The sequence below is a fragment of the Chenopodium album genome, chromosome 11 (assembly GCF_948465745.1).
Source record: "Chenopodium album chromosome 11, dcCheAlbu1.1, whole genome shotgun sequence".
In the NCBI taxonomy this organism is placed as follows: Eukaryota; Viridiplantae; Streptophyta; class Magnoliopsida; order Caryophyllales; family Amaranthaceae; genus Chenopodium; species Chenopodium album.
Genome location: NC_137844.1, coordinates 32,900,749 through 32,915,749, shown reverse-complemented (window position 1 = coordinate 32,915,749; position 15,001 = coordinate 32,900,749). Strand labels below are relative to the sequence as shown.

The 15,001-nt window shown below is 35.0% G+C and overlaps 1 protein-coding gene across 1 annotated transcript; it reads left to right on the top strand.

Annotated features, from left to right (window-relative positions):
• The first annotated feature begins 1,802 nt into the window (after window positions 1-1,802).
• On the top strand, window positions 1,803-14,330 carry LOC145568786 (hsp70 nucleotide exchange factor FES1-like). Its single transcript, XM_081628187.1, has 6 exons — window positions 1,803-1,973; window positions 3,782-3,924; window positions 4,282-4,332; window positions 12,347-12,568; window positions 13,324-13,426; window positions 13,537-14,330. Exons 1-6 carry the CDS (start codon window positions 1,888-1,890, stop codon window positions 14,123-14,125), a joined length of 1,194 nt encoding a protein of 397 aa, XP_081484313.1. The 5' UTR covers window positions 1,803-1,887; the 3' UTR covers window positions 14,126-14,330.
• Window positions 14,331-15,001: the final 671 nt, after the last annotated feature.

The window sequence follows — 15,001 nt, the reverse complement described above, 5'->3', positions numbered from 1 at the left end:
GTTGAGAATAGACTAAATGCCATTAATCCTGGAGAAGATCAAAAAAATTTGGACCCTAAGATAGTTCAGGATCTACTGGAAATGCTAGATGAAAACAACGAACTTGCTAAAGCTTTTCGGATGGTAAGAGACCGTTTCAGAGAAGATGATTTCATCCCTGTTTGGGTACAGCTGATAGGAAATCGTTCTAAAGACGCAAGACAATACAACATGCCAATTGCTTCTAAAGTTGCAGCTCTTATAGTGGGTGACTATGAGGATACTATTGGTCATCGTGAATATTCATAGAACACAACACTGAAGGCTTGCAAAGAATCATTGAGTTACATCCAAGTTATATGGCAATGCAATATCCACTTTTATTTCCTTACGGGGAAGATGGATATCAAACAGACATTGAGTATAGACAAGGAGGAAAATAGGACATAAAAGAGGAAATTCGTAACTATGTGTGAATACTATTGTTATCTGATTTAATAACGAATAGATGATGAATCCCATCTTACTATAAGGAGGACGTTTACTCCTTCAATTTTTCGTAGACGCATACACATGCATAGAAGAAGAAAGGCTAAGTTATGTACAAAACAATCAGACAAAGCTAAGGAGTGAATCATATGAAGGGCTAAAAGATGCAGTAGCAAGGGGAGATAACGACCCAATATCAGTTGGTAAAACTGTTGTACTACCCTCCAGTTTCACGAGTGGACCAAGATACAAGGTAGCAAACTACCAAGATGCTATGGCTATTTGCAGGGTTTACGGAAACCCAGACCTATTCATCACCTTCGCCGCAAAATCCAAAATGGCCTGAGATACAAACAATGTTGGACAATATGCCTGGACAAAAAGTAGAAGAAAGACCGGACATAATCGTCCGTGTATTCAAAATGAAGCTAAATCAACTAATGAGAGACTTGACACGAAAAAATCACTTTAGGAAAGTTTTGGCAGGTAAGCTAGAGACTAATAATGATGATATAAAAATGAAGCTTAACCATACACTAATAATGATGATATCAAAATTCAAATGCATGGAAGCTCACGATTTCCCCATACTAAGGTAATAATCAAATTTATACACAACATTACTATTGTCTATTGATCTTTTCAACTACTAAAAGTAACCAATTGCATAGATACAGGGTAGAAGTAGAGGTGGAAGATGATACGACAAAATCAACATTTGTATTATTTGATAAACATGCAGAGAAATTAATAAAAGTTCCTGTAACAACACTTTTAAGCACATTTAAAGAGATATTTCTAAATTAAAAAATAATGTATATATCATATCATAAAGTTTGATGTACTGATCGTGCATACCCAACTAATTTTGTTTCATATTTACAGGGTAGCGATGAACGAGTGATCCCTCACAATTAAAAATTTAAATGGAAAATCTTGCAACTTCGAAGTAAAATTAAATGACTTCAATTTGGCGCGTAAGATACTAAAATTCACAGTGAGTCGTGTCATTGAATCAACAGATGTTATAGCTCAAACAATTAAAAAGGAAATCAAAAAGGTAAATAACACATGTATGCATTCAATTTTTAATAGATTACAAAAACGGTTTTTTAAAGATAACATTTAAATTAACCTTTTTAAAAACTAGGAAGAAACATCTGCAATTGACACAAATGAAGAAGCAATTATAGGGACAAGTGAATATGACTCAACAAAAAACACGTTCAAAGAAGCAAAGACAAAGGTAAAAAGAAAAAGTCAAACCGAACCCGTTAATTAGCTCTACAATTGTTTAATTAATTACGTATAAATATTCAGTCCTCTACAATTGGCTCGAACAATCTTATTTCTCACTCTTCTCAGGGTTTCTGGAATTCCCCATCTCTGCAAAACCTCACAAAGTTTTCCTCTGAAATCATGAGTAAAGACAACCCCAATTGGGAAGGACTCCTAAAATGGAGTCTATCACACTCCGACGGTAGTCAACCTCCACGCCAATTAAGGTATCTCATCTTTCCCTCTTTGTTTTCTTCAATTTATTTTCACCAGTCTTTGAATTTGATATTAATGTATTCAATCGTTGTTCCGAATGGGAATTTGGGTTTTCCTATAATAATGTATTGATTGCTGGTTTTGCAAGCGTTTTCATGTTTATTGAGTTCCGGGTTTTGAATTGAAATCGGTTGTTTTTGTTTTAGAGTGTTCTTACGATTTTCTGTATAAATGGTGATAAAGAATTTGTTTAGCTGTTTTGAAAATGAAAGATTTCAACTAATTAGAACTATCAACTTACGTATACTTAATTTAAGATTATGCGGTTACAATGCGGCTACTATGCGGCAGATGATGAATTCATTGCAGGTTTGCTTTATACGAAAGTACTCTGATTATCTGATAGACTATTTATACAAAATTACTTCGTACTAAGTACTCGTAAATGATAAGAGTTAAGAAAGGATGGTTTTTTTGAAGTTGCTGGATTTCAAGGAATTTGACATTTTGACCCATCAACCCAAAAAAAAAAAAAAAAACAAAGCTGAAAGTAAAATTAAAATTAAGCATAAACTATGTGGCCGATGAAGAATTGGTTGCAGGATTTTCCTTTTTTAAACTATTGCTGAGGAAATCTTTGTATTTGAAAGGGTATCAGTTTAGATGTGCTCTTTCTGTAACTGTTCTAGAATTGAAAAACAGATGTGCTGAGTATTCTTGTACACATTTTAAGTATGATACAGAGTAGGACAATAGTACTTCCTCCATTACAAAATAGTAGCACAATTTCCAAATGTCACATTATTTAAGAAAAAGGAAAGCAGATGTCAAAATGAATACTCTACCGTTCTTCACTCCTTTGCAACCCAACCACCGTTACTGCCACCGCCACCACCACTGACCTTTGTTATTCCACCAACCCACCACACTCATAGTTGCAACTTGCAAATCACTGCCGCCATCATACCACTGCCAAAAAAAGAAAAAAGATGTGTGGTCGGATTGACAAGACAAGACACAAGTGTACCACCAAAAGCTTAGGTCTAACTTGATTTTTGCTCAAGGTACTCCATGGTTGCTTCATAATTGTTTTCTTGAAATTTTTTGGGTTGGTAATTAAGGCTGTGGGGCTCTGGTTTTAAAGAGATTGGTGGTGAAGGTCGATTATTGGAGGGTGGTGGTTTTGGTGGTTGTGGAAGTCTTAATGAAGGAGGGTGGTGGTTGGGGGGTGGTTAAGGTATTTGTCAGGCTGAGGCTGGTTCCCGGTGGTGGTGTTGATTGAGTCTGGTTGTGGGGTTAAAGGAGTAGAGCAATTGCCCTGATCATGAATTTTGGCAGCCATGGCAATTGCAAAATTGCAAGGTCTATGATGGTTGGAGAGGGAAAGAGGAGAGTGGAAGTAAAAGTTTTAGAGGGCAACTGTAGTTAAATCCATACCATTAGAGGAAATAATGCAATTATTATAAATTTTTCAAATTTGAAATATGGTGCAATTAAGTATTTTAATCAAGCCCATCACAAAGAGATACTGAAACGGTGGGAAAAGCGATTACTGAATTGCATTCTGATGACGGGTGATTCATAGTTTATTCCATCATTGCTTAATTTGCCACATTTTTTTTTATCTTGAGTTGATTATGATCATTTTTTTTTTGTTAGGGGGGTGGGGGTTAAAGACTGTTTGGAGTTTTACTTCTATATTTATTTAGCCTATCTGGCATGTGTTGAATCAATGGGTAAACCAAACCCTCACAGTATTAACCAGCACAAATGTTCATGCTTTATTCTGGCCTCATGTATTTGATTCTGGGATGACCAGTGAAGAAGACCGAAAATGGTTTATGGAAGCCATGCAGTCACAAACCATTGATGTAGTCAAGCGAATGAAAGAGATAACTCAAGTTATGCAAACTCCAGAGGAAGTTTTAGATTCTCAAGGAGTTAGTCCCGGTGATATTGAAGGTAATGGCGATGTTTGCCCTGTCTTAGCAATATGATACTTCCTCAGTTCTATTAATATTGCAGCAATGGACTTTTTGCACTATTCATCTTTCTTATTTGACCATATAATATGATTTATACGTTAAGCAAAATATAGTCATGTGGGATCTTGTTGGATTCGTCTCATAAAATACTTTCACAATATCAACTTTTTATAATTTTTACTTTTACACAATTATAGATATTTAGCATATAAAATGTGCTTTGGGATGCGTAATTTCATCCTTGTTGCAATACTAATAGAATGGAGGAAGTATGTGATAATATACATATATTCTTTTGCAAACTTTAATAATTTTTGGTTCTGTTAATCTACAGATATGTTGGATGAGCTGCAAGAGCATGTAGAGTCAATTGATATGGCAAATGGTGAGGTTAAAGATTTGTTTTCTTTTCTGTTTATTTGTTTGTCAATGTCATGCTTATAACACTTATATTGCTTGGAATGAGTTCCAAAATATGCAGTGTTGAAATGCCCCCTATGGCATTGGTGTATTTTAATTCCTGTGACAAATTGATATATTTTCTTTTAACCAGTATTAAATTAGATAAAAACTTGTTGTATTGTGATTTTGCTGACACGAGTTAAGTAAATGTGGTCATTATTGTTTAGTTATATTCTGTTATTTCCTTTTGATAATGTTGATAATTTTGAACCATTCAGATAGTGAGAGAGATGAAAGGAATGGACAGATATGAATTTCACTTAAATTATAAGTTTTGGATTTTCCATCATTTATTTAGTTTTTAGCTTAGGGTATTGCATTCCTTCGGTTGCAGGAGTTGCTATGTTGTTGTACTTGAATGAAATTGGATTGCTTCTAGTTTTTTGCTTGAATTGTTTTGGAGATTTTGTCCTGTATTTAAGCCTATGTTTGGCAAGTCTTCTGTTGGTTTGCTGAGCTGAACAAATCTTGTTACATGTATGATGGTGGTGGTGGTTTTGTATGTCATTGATGCTGAGAAAAGATGAGCATAGCTCCCTATTTTCCTATAATAATGGTGAAAATTGTCCTACAAAGAGAGGTGTTCACCAAATTAGTTAATTGTGCTCCTAACTATGTAAAGAGCATCAATATATGGATGTTAATGATAAAATTCTTTCCTTAAGCAATGGATGGTACTCTTTATGGTAAAAATATAGATGTGATGTTGTTACTAAGGCAAGTAGTACTTGGGAATCTTGTTCTTGGGGTGAAGCATTGGAACGGATATTAACAAATTTGGTCTGTTAACATGGGATCAAAAGTATCCTTCTTTACATGTGATATGTATAGGATTCTAAAAAAATAAATAAAATATTATAGCTAGACTATGGATCCGCACTAACATTTAACACCCTTTTTAATCTTCTGTGCCTTCTGCATCAGTGTAGACAATCTTGTGAATGACTCCATATCTAGGCATATTTGATGCTCGTTAGGTAGAAATGGACTAATCAAAAGTTCCTTCTGTTTACTTCAGTTACTGAACTTGGATGAAATTGCTGTATAGCTGCATCCAAGGTTTTGATGCCTTATTTGGCAAATGTTGGTGTGGTAGAATTGCTCATCCTTTAGCATGCTATGTATATCATTTCTGCATTGAAAGCTGGATAATGAGCAAGGTTAGAGTTAGATTCTATTGTTTGATTTGAGACCCCTTGTTATAGCCTCTAGCAACTGGTGTTAATGAAAAGATGAGGTTTTGGGTTTGCCTTGAGTGCTGGTGGACATGAGGAGGGAGCAGGTGAAGCGTTTCATTTGTAATGGACAAAGAACAAAACTTCTTCAGTTTGATTTAGGACAAGGAAAGACGACTAAAAGGGGCTTAGAGCATGTGAAGCGTTTCTTTCGTAATGGAAAGTCAAAGACACAACTTTGTCTGTTTGATTAAGGACAAGGAAAGATGTTTAAGGGGCTTAGGGCTCTTTATATAAGAATGAGCCAGGCTGGTGTCATTATTTTATAAAGATCAGCTTCCAAACTCCCTGCCAGCATGGGTGATGCCCATTAAGTCCTTATTGAAAACCAAAGTGCATACTAGAAAGTACTTTGAATTTGACACAGCTCCTTTAAGTGGAGAAAAAGCAAGTAGATTAATATAAGCCTCTAGGATTTAACAATAGGATTAGAATCAAAGCTTCAGGATTCTTCTGAGATATTTGCTTGCTTTGGCTTAGAAAGTCAATCTGCAGTCCCTCTTGGGATCCAAAATCTACATCTTATGAAATTCTGTCTTGTTCTCAAATAAACAGTTTTGGCAGTCCTAAAAAGAAATAGTGATGATTGCTGTAAATGCTGCCCTTCCCAAAAGGCCTTATTTCTGTAATAAGCCAGGTTTGTGAGGGATCCCTCTCTAGTAGGTGCTTCTTGCTTGCCTCAAGCCAGGCAATACTTTTGGCATAGCTAGTGAGACTATATACTTTTAAGATTGCCTCATCCATTGTTGGTATGGAGTGGAGTTTTCCAAGTAGCAAGGGGAAAAAACCGGTACTAATTTTGATAGGGCCCAGGACCGAGAAAAGAAAAGACAGTGATCTTGTGCTAATGTGCAGCTTCCGTTCCGCTTAAAAAATAAACTCTAAGAGAAGACCATTCTACTAGTCCTAACCAGTGCCGGGGCTAAAATTGCAAATTATTTTTGGGGCCTTGTTCAACTTTTTAAAATGGGGCCTTCTACTTCATAAATTTAATACCTAATTTTTATTTGATAAAAAAATACATTACATTAGAAAATTCGTCAAAAGTAAAGTGAAATCCTAAAAATTCCTAGAAATCACTTAAAAAGAGTAGCTCTTCTTGTATGTTTTGTAGCAAAGTCATTGATGACATTCTCCATATCGACTTCATCTAAAAGATCAGATACAATAGCCATCAAAGCGAGTCCATTTAATCTTTCTTGTGACATTGTCGTCCTTAAATACGACTTTAGCAACTTCAACTTTGAAAAACTCCGTTCTGCAGAAGCAACAGTAATAGGAATTGTTAGTAATATCCTATATGCAATTGTTGCATTTGGGAAGCAAGTATATCGTTTTAAAAAATTCAATAAATCAATTGCTCCCATTTTCTCCTTTGGGTAAAAACTCTCTAAACCAAGTTAACTCAACAAATAAATCCTCTCTATCAACATCAGAAACCTCACCTTAAGAGCATTTTCAAAAGCAAAACAAGAAGATAAAAGTTTCTCATCATCCATTGAATGCAACTTATCAGAATTGAACAAAAAGCCAAAGATATTCTCATACGATTCGTATTGTTCAAACCTTTTTTTCCAATGATGCAATAGTTTGATCCACAATGTATATAAAATATTGGATTCTAAATGATTCCTCGGGAGATAATAGTGTTTCATCACCATCTATCTCATCAAATTGTCTTTTTCTACGTATTATACGTCTTTGAGGAAATACAGGATCAATGCCAATTTCAATAGTTAATTTTTTTGCAATATCCATGGCCTTTGAAAAACCATTCTCCCTATATTTTTTTAAAAAGGAAATCAACCCTTTAATCTCACCAATGGCGATATCAATCAGCATATCCTGGGATTGTAATTGTTTACTAACAAAGTTTACAGCACATAAAATTTCATACCAAATGATTGTAGCAAGCAAAAATTCAAAACTACCAAGTTCATTATTTGCTAAAGATCTAGCTTCACTTTGAAGTTTATGATCATTGTCAGCATCAGCTACTTCAAGTAATGCTTCACGTATCTCGGGTATTTGAAATCTAATTGCTTTGATACTTTCAACACGACTTTCCCATCGAGTGGCAGATAATGATTTAAGAGTTAAACCTTTAACATTTTCTTTTAAAATATGCCATCTCTTGGTAGAAGCAACAAATATAGTATAAATGCGTTGGGAGTATAACAAAGAATTCCCTTGCTTTAGGAGAAGCATTTGCAATGTCACACAAAACTAAATTAAGACTATGACAACCACATGGAGAATAAAAAGCTCTAGCATTCAAATCCAATAGTCTCTTTTGCACACCTTGATGTTTACCTTTCATGTTAGAACCATTATCTTATCCTTGTCCCCTGATATTATCTATGTCAAGATCATGAGATATTAACACATTTTCTAACACTTTAAACAGTCCTAGACCAGTAGTATCATTAACTTGTAAGAACTTAATAAAAAATTCTTTCACTTTATAAGAATTTGAACATTTGTCAACACACCTTAAAATTAAAGTCATTTGTTCTTGATGACTACATGTGTACAATCCAACATCACAGAAAAATATCTTGCTTCTTTTATTTTCTTCACGATAGCATTATTGATTTTGGAAGCAAGTAAGAGTATCAATTCATTCTGAATGTCATGGCTAAGATAATGATGATGAATAATCCCATTCTCAATACGATGAACATGCTCAATAATCACAGGATCAAATTCAGCCAACATTTCAATCAAACCTAAAAAATTTCCGTTGCAACTTTGATATAACCTTTCGTGTTTCCCACGAAATGCAAGGTTATTTTTACCAAGGAACTTCACAATAGCAATAATTCTAATAATGCCACTTTTCCAGTACTCCTTTTCTTTTTGAAATTGGTCTTGGGCAACTTTGTCTATTGTTTCATTATTTTTCAATCTATTTCTTAGTTCACACCAAGCACCCATGTTCAAAACGTGATCAACACTTGTTTCATGTTCTTTAAGTCTATGACTAACATGCGACCAATCATTATATCCTTCATTTACCAAATTACCTTTTCCGATACCCTTTTTGAAGATTTTACAGCAAAAACAAATTACTTTGTTAATATCTTTAAAATAAACAAGCCAATCTCTATCACAAGTTTCACCATTAGGCAAATACCTAGTATATAAATTTGAAGTAAATCTCTTAGATACTTTGTCTTTAAGGCCTTTCACTATGGTTAAGTCTCTTTTAGGGCCATTGAGAGCCAAAATATCAATCGACTTCTCATCAAGAACTTCCCATATCCTTGGATCATATATATCACGAGAAACAAAATCATTTTCTTCAACATTGGGAATATTATGGTCTGAATTTTCCTCCACATTTTGTTCAAAATCATCAACATTATTCAGATTAACATCTTCTTGCTTAACATTAATGTTATTATCATCAACATTAACTTTGTCATTAATCACATCTACATTATCATTATCAACATTAACATTATCACCACCAACATTATCATTATTTTCTTTTAACTCTGAATCAATAGGATTTTCACTTGACTGTGGCACTTTTAAAAAAAACTTATCTAAAGCACCTTTTTGTGATTGAATGAATTGATCTTCCTTCTTTTTTTTATTGCGTTTTTCATGCCCAGATGGATACTTTCGAAACATATTTAAACACAATTACACAAAATATTTGATAGAGAGGAAAAATATCACCGCACGCGTACTCTTCCTCCATGAGCGAGATTCTCTCCATGCTACTGTTCGCATATCCGCTCAAGCAAGCCTGCCCCGTCGGGTTGCTCACGCAGGCGGATCTCTCTCTCTAGATATCTATGGAAAAAGCTTGTAACAAGCCAACGATTGAATTCGACAGATCCGAGATCGCTAATTGCTATGTATAATCCAATACTCCATCAAAACCATTCATCAACCGCTGTAATCAGTATAAAAAAAATAAAAACATATCAATAATTTATACATAATAATTGCCAAAATTTAACAAAAAAATTAAAAAGCATAATATTATCAAACATTAACAGATTTAACAGGGGAAAAAAAAAACAGATTTAACACATACCGTACTCCATAGGCGTATCCATATCCAATGTCGATTCCAAAGAGGTTTGTGATGAAATTTTTTCCAATTACTAGCTATATTCACAGTACTTGCAAATAATTTTGAAATTAATATTATCTTAAAGATTTCTTTTTTATTCGTAAAATTGAAAAACCGAGTAAAATGCATATATAGAAAAATTTGGGGGATTAACAACGATTTAATAATTAATTTCATCTTAAAATTGAAGATTTAACCGTTGAAATTATGAATTAATATGGGCAAAATTATTTTGGAAGATGAAAAATTTGTACATTAATTGTATAATTGAAGATGCTAATAAAAAGTAAATTAGAAATGTTGAAAACAAGATGTTTTAGTAGTTAAGTGTGAAATTAATTTTGGAAATATATAGTTTTTTGGGAATTAGAATGATAGATTGAAAATTTTTTTGGAGAAAAATATTTGAGAAGAGGAAAGGTTTTTTGGGCGGAGGATTCTAGAGAAAGTTAGTTCATTGTATTTGACTGACACTCACAACCCACATAGTGACATACAGCTGTACACTTTATTTCCCAAAAAAAAAAAATGATGGCCCTAAGGCTTGAAACCGAATCTCATATCCAAAGCAAAAGTACTCTAACCACTACTCCAACTATAATCTTGTGATATTATACCCAACTTAATTACATATATCTGAATTTTGGGGCCCCTCAAATTTGGGGCCCTGTTCCGTCGCTCCGGCCAGAACCGCCCCTGGTCCTAACTGGCACTTAAGCCAAGGGAAAGCCCACAACAAAATCCAACAATATGATATCTCTGTACTGAGTTGTGTGTTTTAAACACATAAGCCAGGTTTAAATCTCAATCTCAAATAGAACATGAGTTAAGAACCTAGGCGACTCAAGGTTATCAGCTCTATGACCCCACGAGGCATTACTGTAGTGCACAGTACATTAGGCCTGACTATTCTATCAATTTTGACAGAATCCATCTTTGATTTTTGACCTGCCCAAGTGTCAAGAGTGGGACACATTGCTAATTAAGTAGAGTTGAAAATCTTGTAGCTATATCATTTAAGGAGCTAGGTCACTATCTAAGAAATCTGGGAAAGACCCATACCCTGTATTACTTCCTCCGTTTTTATATACATGCAACACACCCTTTAGCACACATTTTAAGAAAACTACTGTTCACTGGTCCCCACGTGACTTTAACTGTTCCATTAACACTTTTAATTACCCACCCACTGCTTTAAACTTATCCCTGCAAAATAAACAAACCCACTAATCAACACCCATTCATCATCGGCATCTCCACTGCCGAAGCTGTCGCTACCGTCACTCTAACCGCCACAAGCTCCACTATCACCAAAAAAATTAATTGAAAAAAAAAAAAAAAAAAAAACTTGACAATAATATGTAAGAAAAATATCCAGATCTAAGAAAACTAATTAAAATTATTTAGCAAAAAATTTGATTGCTTATCACCACCACCATAGCACCATCACAAAAACATCTTATCTACCTTTCTTCCTCAAATCTATCACCATATTCACAACCATTATTGAGATGAGAGAAAATTCAATTATCCACCATTAACACACAAGGCGGAGAACGTGATGAACTTAGTGTTTTTTAGCGAAAGTGGTGTAGAAGGGTGGTCGTTTTTGTGAGATTTGTAGAGGTGGGGTGGCGGTTTCCGGTGGCCTGCTGGATTGGGTGGTTGTTCGGTGGCTTAGTGGGATTGGGTGGTAGTTTCGGTGGCTCGACGGGATTGGGTGGTGGTTTTGAACAAAGTGGTGGCCGGTGATTTGGGTGAGGTGGGCGGTGTTTATGGTGGGACGTGGGAATAGTGGTGGTGATTTTGGTTGCTAGGTGGGAGTAATGGAGGAGTGGGTATGTAAGTATTGAGAGGAGAGAGAAAATTACTTTAAAGAGGGTGGGCAAGTGGGTTTTAAAGAAACTTAAATTGGTTAAGTAAGGGCAAGTTTGTAACTTTGGCTAAGAAAAGTTTCCATATATGGTATGTTGCAAGTATTGTGATATTTCCGTTTTAGGGAAGTGTTGCAAGTAAAAAAAGCGGAGGAACTATATAGGAAAGAATCCACTTAAGCCATTCCATGATTAGAAGCTCCATATTAAGATGAGATTCGCTGCTGAACTGCGTGTAGTTCATTGTGTCCTACTCCTATTTAAAATGGATGAAGTTTTTATTTTAATTTATTTTTTAATGTTTTATATTTTTAATGAATGATGTTCAGCATTCTTAAGTTTTCTCCTCAACGTGCATGGTGATTTTGTGCAAGAATCTTTTCTCTTAACAGCACTGTTTTTACTATGAATTGTCGTGTGGTATCTTGTTAGATTCAGCTCAGTGTGAAGTTTCTAATTTTCAACCTTTTATAATTTTGTATGATGCGTAGTTGAAGATATTATAGAAATTGCTAAACTGAAAGCTTGAAACTGATGGATCTGCAAATCATGGTTAGAATGAGCAATGATAATTTTTAAGGAATTACATCTAATCTGTGTGCAACATTACAAAAAGGTGAAAAATAAAGAAATTATACGAATTCCACACTGCCTTTAAAACCCAATGTGTAATACCTTCTTGACATTCCCATTATCAAGGTGGATTATTTATTTTTCTTGCTTGATTACTTCTGACAGATCTTCAATCGATTGGGGGGTTGTCTCCTCTGCTTGGTTATCTTAAAAATCGGCATGCGAATATACGTGCAAAGGCTGCCGATGTTGTGACTACTGTTGTTCAGAATAATCCTAAGAGTCAACAACTAGTAATGGAAGCAAATGGCTTTGAACCACTTCTTACAAACTTCATTTCAGATCCTGATATGAAAGTGCGTACACAGGCACTGGGTGCTTTATCATGTGAGTGTCCAGCGCCTCTTTTTTTTTTTTTTTTTTTTTTTTTTTTTTTTTTGGAAATTCTACAGTATAACCCGCTACTTTTAGAAATTCTGCGCCATGCCCTTACTTTTTGAAATTTATATATAGTAACCTACAAGTTTATTTAGTAACTATACAATAACCTTGTCCTTATCCCACCGTTAACAAATTCTGTTAGTGGGGCCCACTCCCAAATTTTTAATATTTTTTTTATCGATTTGCGTGTTGGTAAATGTTATGTTAAAGGTTTTGGGGCTATTTTGGGTTTAAAAGGTCCAAATTGAGCTCAGATATTTTGCGTATTAAGAAATGTCTTGATTTGCGTTTTATATTTTAATATGCAAAACGAGGTATTTACGTTTGTTTTTTAGCAAATCTAAGCTCAATTTGGGCCCTTTAGGGCCAAAATAGCCCCCTAAACCTTTTACGGAACATTTTACAACGCGCAAAAATCAATAAAAAATATTAAAAATTGGAGAGTGGGCCCCACTAACGGAATTTATTAACGGTGGGATAACGGCAAGGTTACTATGTTGTTACTAAATGATCTTGCGGGTTACTATATAGAAGTTTCAAAAAGTAAGGGTACATCGTAGAATTTTTAAAAGTAGTGGGTTTTATTATAGAATTTCCCTTTTTTTTTTTTAACCCTATTTACCTTTCATCCACGAGAGTGATTGTTCTTTCCCTTGGCACTGCCTTGAAATATTGATGTGTATTCCTGGTGTTGGTTGCAGCTTTAATCCGTCACAACAAGCCTGGAGTTGCAGCATTTCGCCTTGCAAATGGTTATGCGGCATTGAAAGATGCTTTAAGCTCTGAGAATGTTAGATTTCAAAGGTATTAATGTTTTTATAATGATTTAGGAAGGGAATCTCTGAGTATATTTTGCTCTTCGCTAGCTTTTCTGCCATCTGCCGATTCCTTATGGAAGTATATTTTTTTTGCAGGAAAGCATTGCATTTGCTTCATTATCTTCTACGGGAAAACCGATCTGATGGCTGTGTAGTAACTGAACTAGGGTTCTCCCGTATCATGATTCACCTTGCTTCTAGTGAGGATACATCTGTTAGAGAAGCTGCCCTACAGGGTTTGCTGGAGCTTGCACGTGGAAAACTTGATGAGACCACTGGTCAATCAATTGAAGATGATAAATTGAAGCAGCTGTTTGAAGAACGAATTCAAAGCATCAGCACTATGTCACAGGAAGAGCTTGGGGCTGTGAAGGAAGAGAGGCAGCTGATTGACTCACTGTGGAATGCTTTCTACAATGAGTCATCTGCCCTTCGGGAGAAGGGTCTTCTTGTTCTTCCTGGTGAAGACCAAGATTCACCTCCACCAGATGTTGCCAGCAAACATTTTGAACCTCCTCTTCGGGCTTGGGCACCAAAACGCGATCCTGAGAAGCCTTCGGAGCCTGCAAAGAAAGAGACTCCTTTGCTCTTAGGTCCTAGTTTTTCTTCGGATTCTGCTTGCATTCAAAGTAGCTCCAATGGAAGTGCTGACAATACTGAGGGCCCTACAAATGCTTCTTCCTAGGCTGCGTTTCTTTGAAGCTTTTTTTGGTTCAAAATTATTTTAAGGTCTTATTTTGGATTTCCTGTTGTAGTTCACTAAATGAAATATAGTTTGCAATGTTAATGGTGAAGCTAATGCAGTATAAATTTGGATTATGGTTTAATAATGCAACTTTGGTTTTCATTTGTGATAAGTATTTTGTTGTTTCAAGTTTGTTTGAATATAGATACAAAGGACCTAGCAAGAATTCTGTTGCTTACGTTTGCAATTTTTAATGAAGTACTCGGACACTCTGTTAAATTAAAGCATTTAGGGGATAAGCTAATGCAGTATAAATTTGGATTATGGTTTGATTGGTTGTACATTACATTCAGGGGTGCTCATTACATGATACCTGAAGAGATGCTTATCCCCATCTGCAGCTAGTCTGAAAGTTTGCCACAACTCGAAACCATCTAAAAAACTACTGTCTACTACCTTTCTTTTGACAAACAAAAAGAATTACTTCAGTCCCGGAGACTTGCATAGTGTATATTAGCACGGAAATTGCAGTGGGAGGGGTAGTGCTAGCCATGGTTAGTATGTTGTTTATTTGCCATTGCGCTGAACTTGTTGGCATTGTAACACCTTTGTGCAGGTTTGAACACTTTTTTTTTTTTTTTTTTTTTAAAAAAAAAAAGAAAAAAGGATGAACCCTACATATTTTGCAAGCAGTACAAGTATTGTGGCCAAGTAGGAATAAAAAACAATCTTATTTAACAACTGAAATATGCATGAGACTTCTTAATACAAGCCATAATTCAGAGTTTAGCAAATCCAAACACAGTATTTAAAACTTAGAAATTATTTAAGGTGTTACATTCAGGTTGTCAAGGCTTGGTTAGATACATACCTTTC